The 14,548-nt window shown below is 32.0% G+C and overlaps 1 protein-coding gene across 2 annotated transcripts in view; it reads right to left on the bottom strand.

Moving 5' to 3' along the window:
• Positions 1-656: 656 nt before the first annotated feature.
• LOC149801535 (guanylate-binding protein 1-like) overlaps positions 657-14,548 on the bottom strand; it is a 61,366-nt gene continuing 47,474 nt past the window's right edge. For both annotated transcript variants that reach the window (XM_089955727.1, XM_089955726.1), the window contains exons 10-13: positions 13,831-13,933; positions 10,993-11,306; positions 6,475-6,671; positions 657-4,071 (exon numbers count right to left, since the gene is read on the bottom strand). In XM_089955727.1, coding sequence (XP_089811853.1) covers positions 6,477-6,671; positions 10,993-11,306; positions 13,831-13,933 — 612 coding nt within the window. In that variant the 3' untranslated portion in view covers positions 657-4,071; positions 6,475-6,476. The remainder of the gene's footprint in view (positions 4,072-6,474; positions 6,672-10,992; positions 11,307-13,830; positions 13,934-14,548) is intronic.

Below are 14,548 nucleotides of genomic sequence, written 5' to 3' on the forward strand. Positions count from 1 at the left end.
AACATTGTTACAATTTGTGTGTGTGTGTGTGAACGTAATATACTTAAACTACCTTAAATTAGCATACTCATTCACAACTGTAATCAAAAATAGCAAGGCAACCAAGCGTAATGGATACTTGATGACATAAAATTCTGTTTCACAGATATGTCTTATTAATGAGAAGCTAGTTTCAGAGTTTTTAGCTAATTTGTAATTATTGAATTGGCACTCAGAGATTTCCTCATGGATGAGAAGTTTCACTATTACTTGCAATGAAATCATGGCATCAATAGTTTCCTAATAGAACAAAATTAAAAATTCACTTTCAACGATGATGGCTGTTTTACAAAACAACTGTTCTGGGGTTTTATTGTGTGTTGTTTTCTTTAAATAAAAGGACTCTTGTTTGATTGTGAATTTGAATCAATGAGTAGTCTGGTTCCCTGATTAGTATACTCCTTGCATTGCATTCCACTATCTTAGAGAGCAAAGCAGGGAGAATTCGGATCAGGGAACCAGATGACTCAACAACAACATAAAGCAGTGATGTAATACACAATGTTTTCGTGTACACGTTAAAGTTGTTGAAACTTGTTGGAATACTGTTAACAATCTCTCAGTGATTGGGCATCATGGAAATAAAGGTCATTTTTACATAAAAACAAATAACTTGGTCAGAAAAAATGCTTTATTGACAATTATTCCTAACACGACTTTAAAACTAGTATTCAACCATTAAACAGACCAGTTCACTTCCTTCCCTTTGCAGCAAGATGGCATAATTTCATATTGTTATGGAGGTCCCTCAATAACTGGTGCCCTCGCTTATAGTGCAGTCAATGTTTCTGGACCCCTTGTGTGCGAGTTATAGAGGGAGAGGTGTATATACTAGTCTTGAATACAAAACAAATAACTCAGAACACTGGACTAGTTTAAGTATACTAGTGAAAAATACAATGCACCTGATTACACTCTGCCTTGTTTATTATTAATGAATTCTTCTGACTGTTAATCTAGTACCGAGATAATCTACTGAACTGTATTTGAAATTGCAAGATAAGTAAGACAAAATCTTTTTGAATATAAATAAAATTAGGATTGTGTGGATATATGGATAGTAATATACAATAAAATATAATGTTAAAATGTAGCATGAATTATACATAATTATGCTGTCTAATTAAGTGACTTTTATCATCATATTCCACAAATGATACAGGCATAATTATGGACTCACTAGCCAAGTCTCACGGTCGTTCTCAGTTTTGTTGTACTTTGTGATCAGTCATGATTTTCAGAAATATTTACAAGAGAAATGTATCATTCTATTAAACAAACTAAGTGTGCACTTATTTATGTACTGTGTTACTAATGGTATTTGTAAAAACCAAAGCTTCAAAAAATTGTTAAACATAACTTACATTATTCATCAAAATGAATTCACTGAATTAAAACAATTGAAAATGTATTAAAGGTCACTGTCACCTATATTGTACAAACATATGAAATTATTAAAGTCATTAAAAAACAACACATTTGTTATGCATGCACACCATAAAAATGTTTAATTAGACTTAAAAATATGCTTTTTTAAATGAAAAAATTATTTGACAATCTCTGTAAACAATCTGTAGTTTCTGCATTCCAAAAACAGATGTGACATACATTTATCCCTTTTATTCAACCTAGCCATTCAAGTGTTTAATTTTCCCAAGTAAATGTTTTTGTGATAAATCTTACAACGGTGCTTTTGTACAGCAAATATGGTGCACTCTGTTGCATATGGATGTAACTAAAAGAGTGATGATGGGACACAAAGGTTCTTTCTTTTTCTGAAAGACTCTGTTTACCACAAAATGTGGATTGAAGCTGTGGGATTGAACAGGGTGAGGAATGGGAAAGTCCTAAATCCTCCTAAATCACTTAGAAAGCATTATGGTGCATATGAGAAGAGGGATAGAAGAGTGTAAGTAAAATATATCAAATAAAGGATTATAGTACAGTAATATTACTGCAGATGTAAAATATTAATGTTTAAAATAATCATAATACTTTTTAAACATGCAGAGTGTAGACTTTGATCAAACTCTTTATTTAGAATTATCATAACCAATATGAATTCAAAAGGATCTAAAAAAAGAAACATGAGGATGTTTCTCATTTACAGGTGTAGAAGTCTGTTGAATCAGTCATATATATATATATATATATATATATATATATATATATATATATATATATATATATATATATATATATATATATATATATATATATGTAGATATAGATACATACATACATACATACCTTATTTAGCATATATATTGAGACAAGATAAAATAATTATATTTTCCTGTCCCAGCACTTATGGTGAAACTTTTTTCATCAAGGTATATGTCCCAAGACTTAAGAAATTAAATATTTTTGTGTTAAATTTGCCCCTCCCCCCAATGCATGGTACAACAAAATAGATATACAAAACACTTATTTGAAAATAAAATGAAAGAAACTAACCTTGCATTGTTATCATTTATTCCTTCTTTTCTCATCACATGAAATTTATTAATGAAAACAAATATATCCACGAACTCCATATCTGTAGCAGATGCCAGTTGGTGTATGCATCCTTAATGTAATGTGTATCGGTTATGTCAGATAACAAAATCGCAAATGAGACAGAAATATCACCTGATTCTTTGAAGGCACCTGCCATTCACACATGTTATGTCATAAGGTACAAAATGACCAAGACTGTATTGTATCAATTTTAACTATATGATAGTATCCCGCAAATAAAAATAATTATCTGAAAATACATTTACTGTGAGTGCAAATGATAATCCTTTCACTAGTAAGGGTAACAAAAGTATTATTAAAGCAAGTTATTGCTGTGTACGCAATTTACCCTACAAACATCAATTATGATTACATATGGCAAGCAAATAGAAGCCTGGGTGATGAATAAACACCAGTGGCAGTGAGCAACTTAAACTTACCGACAGGATATGAAATACAAAGGTTATTTTTATTACAAAGCAAGCCAACCCTGGAAACTGACTTTGGATTCTTTTAAGAGTGCCGATTTTTTTAATATGAAGTCTGCCTACATAAGGAAGCCAACTTTGGTTCCTTTGGATATTTTTTTAAGTGTGCCAATTTCTTTTTACAAAGTCAGCCGACATAGGGAAGCCAGCATCAATTCCTTTTTACCTGTATTAACAGGAATTTTGAAAATAAATTGAAACAATGGTACAGTTTTGAAAGCGACACAATCTAGTGCATCCTGCAAGCATATCGATACAAAGTTGTTGTTGTTGTTGTATGGTTTAATGCCATTTTCAGCACATGATAGGCTATACATGGCGGCCAGTATTAATGGTGGAGGAAGAACCCAGGAAATCCCCGGAAAGAACCACCGACCCACAAGAAGCTACTGGCAAGCTTTCTCACATACCCACATTGGCAGAATCCAAGACTCGAACCCATGCAGACAGAGGTGAGATGGCAGTGATCCTTAACGGAGAGCACTTTAGACCACTCGGCCACTCGGGGCCCCCGATATAAAGTTGAACAGTAAATTAGTTTTCAATAATTTTATCTAAATGTTTATAGTGTTTTATCTTTCGACAACAAGAAGCATGTACTTTGTCATGTGGGGATAAATGTACGTCATTTCTGGTTGGTATCCTCAATAGGTGGGAAATTGTAGCTAAGGGGAAGTAACAGCATTGTGTACTTCTATTTTGAGTACTTAAATTATTATTTCTTCTTTATACTTGATAATGTTTTAATTCTTTTTGCGATAGTATAACTACTTTTAATCATGTAATGCAAATCTGATGTAAAAAGATAAATATTCGAGTATGGCCAGTGACCTTTAACATTATATTATGTACATTCAAAATATATTTGCAATTATATAAGCATGACATATAAGCATCGTCTTTATGTATTATTTAAGAATTCTGTTACAACTACTTCTGCAACAACAAGTCCAACTGCTGCTGGAATACCTATGCCACACACAAAAATTTCTGGTAACATTAAAGTTCCTGCAGCTTTCAAAAGGCCAAAATATCCATAGTAGTCCTGTTTAAAGAAAGAAAACAAGAATAAACAACACAAATGAATGTGTCAACATGTTTGCTTTATGCAGTTTGTGGCAAATACACAATAATTACAAAAACAGGAGTGATAAATTTTTTAAAAAATTCTCTTAATTTATATTCTGGAAAATTTCATTCTTTTCTATTAAAAATAGTTATTTTTTGTTGATGAAAATGAATTGCTGTCAAAGATTGGGATCTTAGGTTGATGGACAATAGCCATGTTCCCAAAGGCAAGTCTCAACTATTGACAGAAATGAATAAACAATTCAGATAAATGCAATAATATTAATGAGATATGAAAACTTCAATGAATTGTAATGTAGATGTTTAACAGCAGCCAAATCCTGATATGTATCCCACATAAGAAGGCAGGCAGTGATTAAAACAATGTACAATTTGACTTTATTAAAAGAAGGTGGATAAAAATACTAAAAGAAAGTCCAAATTGCATGACAAAAGAATGAACTAACTTTGTTGGGAAAAATCTAGTGAAAAAAAGGAACCCCTCTTCCAACCATAAAATAGATTTTTTAAAGAAAATCCTGCAAATGTAACTTATATAATTATCTAATATGAATACAAATATGGAGGTAAAATTTCAGTGAAATATCCTAGTTAACCCTGGAATAAATTACCATAAAGATTTAATCAATGAGTACCTCCAAAATAAGTCTAAGTAAAGATAACTGAGAAACATGGAAGTATTGGAATGTGGACTGGTCAAGGAAAGACAATGTATTGGAATGTGGACTGGTCGAAGGAAAGACAGTGTATATGAATGTGGACTGGCCAAAGAAAGACAATGTATTGGAATGTGGACTGGTCAAAGGCAAGACAGTGTATATGAATGTGGACTGGTTAAAGGAAAGACAATGTATTGGAATGTGGACTGGTCAAAGGAAAGACAATTTATTGGAATGTGGACTGGCCAAAGGAAAGACAATGTTTGCAAAATATTTTATTCACATATAAAACTCAGTGTATGAGAATAGTGTAGATCAATATAAGCCAGCTCAACATGCACCAGAAAAATCAGGATTTATGATTTGTCACATAAAAAAGAAGTAGATTGCAAAGACACAATCTGATAACATATTAAAGAGACAACAGATGTGGGTGGGTGGGTGGTATAAATAAAGCAATAAAAAAGGATGGATCACAGAATGAATTCTGTTGTCTGCAAAGCACAATAATTAATTCACCACCACCAGTATGTCAGTCAGATTATTGAACTTAATTAATTATTGACATAAGAGGAATATATGGCAAAAATTCATAAAGATTTAAATCACATTGGTGGTAATTATGGTGGTAGTAGTTATAACAGTAGTAGTGATAGTAATCACATCTGTGGTAATTATGGTGGTAGTAGTAATAGTTGTAATAGTGATAGTAATCACATCAGTGGTAATTATGGTGGTAATAGTAATATTCATAGTAGTGACAGTAACCACATTGTTAGTAATTATGGTGGTAGTAGTGATAGTAATCACATTAGTGGTAATTATGGTGGTAATAGTAATAGTAGCAGTAGTGATAGTAATCACATCAGTAGTAACTATGGTGGTAGCAGTGATAGTAATCACATTAGTGGTAATTATGGTGGTAACAGTAATATTAGCAGTAGTGATATTAATCACATCATTGGTAATTATGGAGGTAGTAGTGATAGTGATAATTATGGTGGTAATAGTAATATTAGTAGTAATGATAGTAATCATATCATTGGTAATTAAGGTGGTAGTAGTGATAGTAATCACATCAGTGGTAATTAAGGTGGTAGTAGTGATAGTAATCACATCAGTGGTAATTATGGTGATAGCAGTTATAGTAGTAGTAGTGATATTAATCACATAATTGGTAATTATGATGGTAGTGGTGATAGTAATCACATCAGTGATAATTATGGTGGTAATAGTAATATTAGTAGCAGTGATAGTAATCACATCATTGGTAATTATGGAGGTAGTAGTGATAGTAATCACATCAGTAGTAATTATGGTGGTAATAGTAATATTAGTAGTAGTGATAGTAATCATATCAGTGGTAATTATAGTGATAGTAGTGATAGTAATAGTAGTGATAGTAATCACATCATTGGTAATTATGGTGGTAATAGTAATAGTAATAGTAGTAGCAGTGATAGAAATTACATCAGTGGTAATTATGGTGGTAATAGTATGAGTAATAGTAGTAGTAGTGATAGTAATCACATTATCGTAAATATGGTGGTAGTAGTAATATTAGTAGAAGTAGGAGCAATAGTGATGGTTGTAATAATAATAACAATAATCATAAAAATTATTACTTATTATTCTTATTGATGACAAAGATAATGGTGATGGTGATGATAGTGATGATAACCTTGACACAAGATAAAAACCTTTAATCTACAGGAGAATCCTTCAAACCATTTTGTGTGGTTTTTGATGGCTTTCCTCTTATTTTCGTTGTCAGCCTGTATGCAAGTGCCTCACTGATAGGTTGTATCAAATTTTGTCCCATTTTCCCAATGCCATGAATGATGGAACTGCCAATGCTCTTTAGTACTTCTAAGAATCCAGTCCCATCCTTGCCTTCCTGTATTATTGATGAAGTAGATAAATTTACAAATCTAAATTAATAAAAAAGAAGAAAATAAAATGGACAAACAAACAAAATCATTGTTATACAGAATTAAATTATAAGTTTATGAATATGAACTTTGGCATTTTTAAAATAATGAAAAACAGATAAGATCTTGGCAGTTACTTTGCTGTAATCTTTGGAAACCTTTGAAAGAAAAGAGGGAATAAAATTAACACACATTTACTTCATCAGATGGATATTGACCAGATTGGAGCAAAGAGAGCCTTCATAAATGTATGAACAGCCACCTAATAAAAATTAAATTTACTGTTGATGTTTGCACACACCATTTGAACTTTACATTTTCTATTGCTATTTCTTTACAAATATCCTTTTCACTATGTTCATTCATTTATTGAAGATGTAAACCGGAAGGCATCAGCAGATCACGGTCCAATGTGTTTATACTATTCATAATTTGTAAGTTAAAACCATAAACCTAATCATTTCATACACTGTGTGACAATAATTGAGGATTAACACTATTAAAAATTGGGAGAGCATTTTACGTAGGAAAGTATGGCGTGTGTTTATTTGGGAAAAGGCTCTGAGAACTTATTTGAAGAAAGGAAGCTTCAGTTAGATTATGGGGTTATGATTTTTAAAATTTATTTGAACAGCAAATAGAGTTCAATTTATATTGTACACAACACTATGAGTACTTCTGAAAATAGAAGACTATGAAAAGTGGACTTAGTACTGTAAGAAGAAACGAACCCAGCAAAGTGTTAAGGTGCTATGTGGTACACGCAGAGTGAAACATACTTAAATTGATGATACTAGGAAATGAAGATTAGAAAGGGAGCTCAATGTGTAAATGCAGTCAAAACTCATTTATCGTACACAACATAAATAACAGAATGAATCTAAACGCACTTGTAGCATTTTCATTTTTATTGATGCAAATTAAGCAGGGCTAATAAAAATTGGCTTTTGATGTACAACAAAAAATGACTATATTCTTGCCATTAACAAAAAATATTATCAATACAGAGATGAAGAAAGAATGAGCGACAGAAGTATTCATACTTAAGTAAGTAATCTTACCTACAGTTGTATTCTAACTTAAAGTTGTATTCTTACTTAAAAAAGTATTCTTACCTCCAGTTTTATTCTAACTTAAAGTTGTATTCTTACTTAAAGTTGTATTCTTACTTGAAAATGTATTCTTTCTTAAAGGTGTATTCTTATTTAAAGTTGTATTCTTATCTATAGATATATTCTTACTGTATATACTCACGTATAAGTCAAATAATTTAGGAAACATTAAAGGCCTGGAAGAAGGAGGGTCAGTTTATCTGCAAGCCAATGTCTAAATTTGAGGTTTTAAGTCTTTTTGGTAACTACTGTAATGGCTGTAAATCTTGGAACATGAAACAGTAATTTTTCCGTGTCCTAAGATGTAAGCATGTAAATATAAATAACTTTCAGTAACCCAACATTTATTAAACTGTTATAAAGTACTATGACTGATTTTGTTATTATTTTGCAAGTACATATTTTCTGATTTCTCCAACATGAAATTAAATAAAGGTAAATACAGACTTCATAGTTTGCAGGTCAGTTGAGTTTACACAGGAGACCAGGCTGAACTATAATGTACAGTACTTACACAGTGTAAAGCATGCATAGCATCACTTAAATCATTATTTATTCCTAATTATCTTAGATGCAGATTTTGCTTTATTCCTTGTTTTGACCAAATTGCATTCTTCCAGATAACAATTCAGCTAGTCCTTAATAGCTGTTTCATTTACATTGAATCATACACTCATGAGTTACTTATTTTCAATGATATAAGCGATCCTACAAATTGAGGTAATATTTTAAAAAAGGTATACGCATTTAATTGTACAAGGCACATAACCAGCATAATTAACATGTTCAAGAAGAGTGGTAATAATAAAGGCTAAAATTCTCATACAGATCAACTAAGATCAGTCAAATTTAGTTTTGTGTTTTTGCTGAACAGACATCATAACCTTCCACACAATGGAAAGCTTGATATTTCGGTGTCTCCTATGTAAGATAGTCGGCGAATTTGTCTTTCATTTGCGACAGCAGTACAGGCCAGTTAATCTTTAAAACCATGAAACTGGCTTGTGTTAAGAGGGAATTCTGACTGGCAACTATACCAATACATTGATGTGTAATTGCCTTTTATTCCATAATACTAGCACAATTACCGTAATTTTGTAAAACGGGATATAAAGTATACCTATGAACTTTTCAAAAGCCAAGTAGGGAGACAGAATTAAAAAAAAGAGATTGGGACCTAAAATCTGGAGATTTTTTGTGTCATTTTTAAAGCCTTGTTTTTACTAAATACTGATCGATCTTCCTGGTCCAATATGTGTGAAATTCGCAAAAAGACTTGCTGTTTCTCCCTCTGTTTCATTGATGCACCATATTTTCCCCCAGGTCATGCCCTAATTTCATATTCTGGTCAGCTGTGGTCAAACTGCACAATAGCTAGAGATTAGTCTTAAATAAACAAGCAAGAAAGCTAGCGTGACTAATTAATCCTTATCGATGGAAATATGTTGTGAAAACAACTGGCCCTCAGTCGTAATTCAAAGAAACCATGTCCTACACTAATGTGTGTTACACAAGCACCAGCAATTGATTGGCAAATGATGGATTCCCAATTTTGTTCAACAAAAGGTACCAAAATAGCCAGCCTCATGGTACCTAACATGTGGCAACTATTTTCCCCTCTTTGTATATCCGACCTTATTCCCTTATTATCAACTCGTAAAGCATTTAGTATTCTTTATTATAAAACATTTATTCTGAATTAGTTTTTTGATGACACATTTGCTGCGTGGTATGTATTTTCATTCCTTCTTTTAATTTAACCATGGTAATTAACATTGGTATATATGGTATAAAAATGCCAGGTGTTCACTCGTGTAAGTTTCTTTCATGGGAATGGCACTATAGCATATGAAGTTACAGTATTTGTAGTGATCACTATTGGGATTGAAATTAATTGTGGATGACTTTTTTTTGTTCTGGTTTATTTTTTATTTTTGTATTGTTGTAGAATCTTAAAAAATCATTAATTTACGTGAATACTGTTTAAACTTAACATTCTATTTAATGAAGAAACGAATTCTTTATAGTAATTTAAAAGTAATTATTTGTCACAACAATAATTCATGGGTGATACAACAGAACATGATGGACCTTTCCTGTTTAGAAGAAATGAAAATCAAAGATAATGTAATAATTGGGAGTTCTCTGCAAAAATTGGGAGGTATGCGTGGATTGACCCCAAAATTTGGGAGTTTTTTTTCTTCCTCCTGGCATGAAAGTTGACAGGTACAGTGTAAGGTTGCTTACATCAAAGCAAACTACAACTCAGCTTTTGCGGTATTAGCATACTTTTCGAAGCATTATTTCTGAAACTTCATCATTGTATTTTGGAAATACTGTATCATTAAAGTTTAGTGCAATGGTGCCCATGATTCAAGTCCATGGGATGTGCTTAATTCAGCATGCAATCAAACCTACAATGTACATGCGGTGGTACCATTATATAAATACATAAAGTAGCCTAATTGTGAGTGTTGAATCAAAGTGTATTGTCATTTCATTGTGTTGTCATACTGGGATTACATTTTAATGCGTTAGGTATTTACAATTTCAAAGCAAAGTAAAAACATTACTGGTGCACTGATATAAAATGTCCAATGCAATAATGTATAAACCAAAAATAATCGTGTCAAAAGGAAGTAGTGTTACAGCAACTCACAACTGCTAAATTCTTGTCATCATTTGATCAGATTATGTACAAATGTAAATTACGCAGAAACAATAAGAAAACAGAAAATTAAATAAATTACTTAAGTATAAATGTAATTTTTGTTTAATATAAGTTTGCCTAAATAAATGCATTTAGAGCGTACCTCATGCATCTTGAGATGTCTTGGAGTTGTGGCTTATACACAGGACATACACTTTTTAGTGTTTATACCTGTACAGTTTGGGGGGTGTCGGCTTATACGTGAACGGGCTTATATGCAAGTATATATGGTACTTAAAGTTGTATTCTTATTTAAAGTTGTATTCTTACTTGAAGAAGTGTGCCAGGTTAAAGATAAATTCTTACTTAAGAAAGTATTCTTTTTTGACCCAATAAGGGATAATACTCGTCCTATTAAAGATGTACGTTTTCTGTAAAAAAATGTCTTCATTAAGTCATTTTTTTATCTTAATGAACAAGAATTCCATATCATTTACTGTACCATAATTGGTTTTCATATATTACCTGCTGAATTTGGTTTCTTTCATTCCTGTCTCTCTCTATCTGTTCTCTCAGATCCCTTATTTCTTGTTCTCGTGACTGTACCACTTTCTCCAGTTCATCCTTAACGGCACGCTCCTGCTCTAGTAATTTTTGCTCCAGAAGTCTCTCATTCTCAGCGATGAGATTTTTTTTCTCATCCAGCATCTTCTGCTGCAATAGCTCTAGGTTCCTCTGGTAACTTTCCAGCTGGTCTTGTTGCAATTGCTCCTGTCGCATTCGCTCTTCTTCTGCTGCACGTGCCTTTTGCTCACTGATCTCTGCTGAACGTTCCTCCTCTGAAACAAACATAAGTAGTTTTGACTAGGGACCTTGTCTTAGTCAAACATTGCATTGAGACTGAAAATAAATTAATCTTGCTATATACAGAACATATTTCCATATACTATAGCTTTTATAGAGGGTTTCATGGTTGCAACAGAGTTACTGATCATAGCACTTAAAATTATCTCCCTTAGCTCCAATGTGAATGCCCACAAACAATTTCCAGTTCAGGATAGTTCAGAATTTTGCACTATTTTATGCTTGGTTAGTGAAACATAAAGTCAAGAAAGAAAGGAATCAGAGCTGTACAACATACAGATCATTATGGTTAAACCAATGAATAAATTATATATGTCTAACATCTTTTGTTCATACTAGGATAATAATCATAGACATTAAATCAGATAATTAGATTCGGTGTCCATACATGTACTTACATTATATCGGATAATTAAATAATATTTACTTTCCATACTTAAATGATATCAAATAATTAAATTAAATACACTGTCCATATTTATATTATATCAGATAATAAAGATTCAGTATCCATAATTTCAGATACATTTGTAGGAATATTTCACTTTGCTCTCCTATTTTAAACATTTATTGCACATTTTTAGCTGCATAATTTTTATGAAACCAATCCTAACAATTTGCATTTTTCATACGTTGATATAACCTTCTTTCTCAGTTATTTTCTCAAGGCTAACAGTTCATTTATAACATGAGTTAAGAAAGTTATACAAAAAGAAAAAAGAAAATTATAACATGAGTTCAATACATCAGCTGATCTGTAATGCTGACTATTTTAAACCAGAAAATTTTTTTAGAAATGAAACACAGTATATTAATGTATTCAGAGGAACTTAACAAAGCAAAATAATTATATTAGCTATCATAAAAATAAAGGAGTGTAATTAATGCAGATGGCATATTTATTTATATTTGGGTGTAAATATCATACAATATTCTGATTAATTAACATGCCCAATGATGTATTTTTGTTGTTGCAGTTTCTTTTTGGTGAGAGGAGATTGGTTCTCCCATCTTTAAACAATCAAAAACATATTTTCTCATATACATATTTTTTTTGCTATGTCCAGTCAAGTATAGCCATGCATTCATTCAGTCTAATATTTAATTACTTACATTCCTCGCTGGTTTTCTCAAAACTTGAAGCATCAAGTTATAACACGAGTATCGGATGGTGCATGCAATAACTTTCAGCATGATTTTTCTTTGCTTATGCTGACACATTGTAACAACTCTAAAATTTGCTGGTGTCTTTGGACAACATTTCTGATTGCCATCAGCAAATTCATCTGGAACAGCCTTCCTAAAATTAGTTTAATTATGTTTAACTTTCCTTGCATCAAATATGTAAGTTTATATTCCAATTATTTCACAGATTCCGTCCTCTTACTTTGGTTTACCTTTTAAATCAATATTGATTCACGTGACTGATTGTAAAATTGTAGACAGTATGATTTAAACTGTTTTTAAGAACATGCATATCAATCAATAATAAACGGATACTCACAAATATTCATAGTTGTTGTCTTTATCTATCAGTCACTCTTTCTATCTTCACACCATTATATAATCATTTTTTGCCAGAAGTATGTTTTTGTTATATACGTATGTAAACACAACATTCATTCAAGCATATACATACCAGATGAAATCAGACAGACAGACATACAGACAGACAGGCAGATAGGTGACAGTCACAAATGTCATATACATGCATAGTGTGTCTAACATCAACATTTCTCCAAATTGAATACTCTAAAAATTCCAACCGTTCAAGGAAATAAAATCAAAATAATCATCAGGGAGACTCGTACGTGTGCCTGTCTGTTCAAGTGTGGATGACATTTGTGCACTTTGAAAGAAAATATATCCTTGCTAGATATAACTCAAGTTATTTCATGAAAAATATAATGAACATTAATAGAAATGCAACAGTCTAAGTCCAATAATAAAAGAACATTAAAAAATTATAATTTTTTTCTCCTTGATGTTCAACCTCCAGTAACTGCAATGATTAAAGCTGTAAAAAAAATCAACATATTTTCATTGTTATTCAAGCAAGATAAACTGCAATAACAAATTTTTTATGCAGCACTACACTTTTGCACAATCAAATTATACAAACTAGAGCATGAGGTAGTAATGGAAATATAATGAAGTTTTGAAATGGGCAGAAAACATTTATTTGAAAGCTGGGAACAGTGCAAGCTAGTGAAAAAAATAAAAGACGTAAAAACATTGATCAAATATTGATAGAATTTCTTTTTAAAATAGTGAGATATCGAACTTACTTGTTGAATGTGAGTGGTCTCTCACATTATTTTTATCTACATCTGCCATCTTTATTGACTGAACTATCCAGAAGTGAGTTGCACCGAGACACCTTATGGTGTTTTCAAGGGGAGATAATAGCCATGAAATGGTCTATACAACTGAAACTGTTCATTATATTGATGGATTACTCTACATATTAGCATTACTTTGGTTAAAACCAAGGATTACCAGCTCTTTTTCGTTCTGCTTCTGTTAAAGCCTGATCACTTGCTAGGATGGCCTCTGCCTCCGAATCCCTTTCCCTCAGGAATTCCCCCAGTGCATCTTCAGCCTATCTCAAAAATCGTAAAGAAATCTTAACAATGTATGAAGGGACTCAATTACACCAAGGCAACAAATTTTGTAAGCTTTATGATCATATTTTTATCCCAAATTCTGGCTCATGCTCAGGGCAAATATGTATGTGTAAGAAGTTGCCCACTTTTTCAAATTTATTTCCTCTGTTCTCTGGTGTTCTTCACCACAAAGGCCACTTACCATGAACATTTATATTTTGAAAGTACACCTGATATAATATACATAGAGTTAAATTTAGTTTACAAAAGGCATGGTTCCTTTGTTCCTAATACACCAGTCCCTCGATAACTCACGCACATCGGGGTCCAGAAACATCGACCGCACTATAAGTGAGGCGCGAGTTATCGAGGGACCTATAAAATAAGCCCAAAACCAATAAAGTGATTGACGACATAACAGAGAAATAAGGGGGGGGGTAGGCAGATTATACTGTTGAATACTCACTTTATAATCGTTCTGAGATTAAATGTTAATAAATATCTCTTCATAATGGTGTACTTTATTATTTCCTCATAGGACAACATTAATTTCAGGATAAATTACAGTATATTGAGGCGATCATCGAAAACATTATTCCACGTGGTTTCCG

The sequence above is a fragment of the Sinohyriopsis cumingii genome, chromosome 4 (genome assembly GCF_028554795.1).
Source record: "Sinohyriopsis cumingii isolate HCF-2022 chromosome 4, ASM2855479v2, whole genome shotgun sequence".
Lineage (NCBI taxonomy): Eukaryota > Metazoa > Mollusca > Bivalvia > Unionida > Unionidae > Sinohyriopsis > Sinohyriopsis cumingii.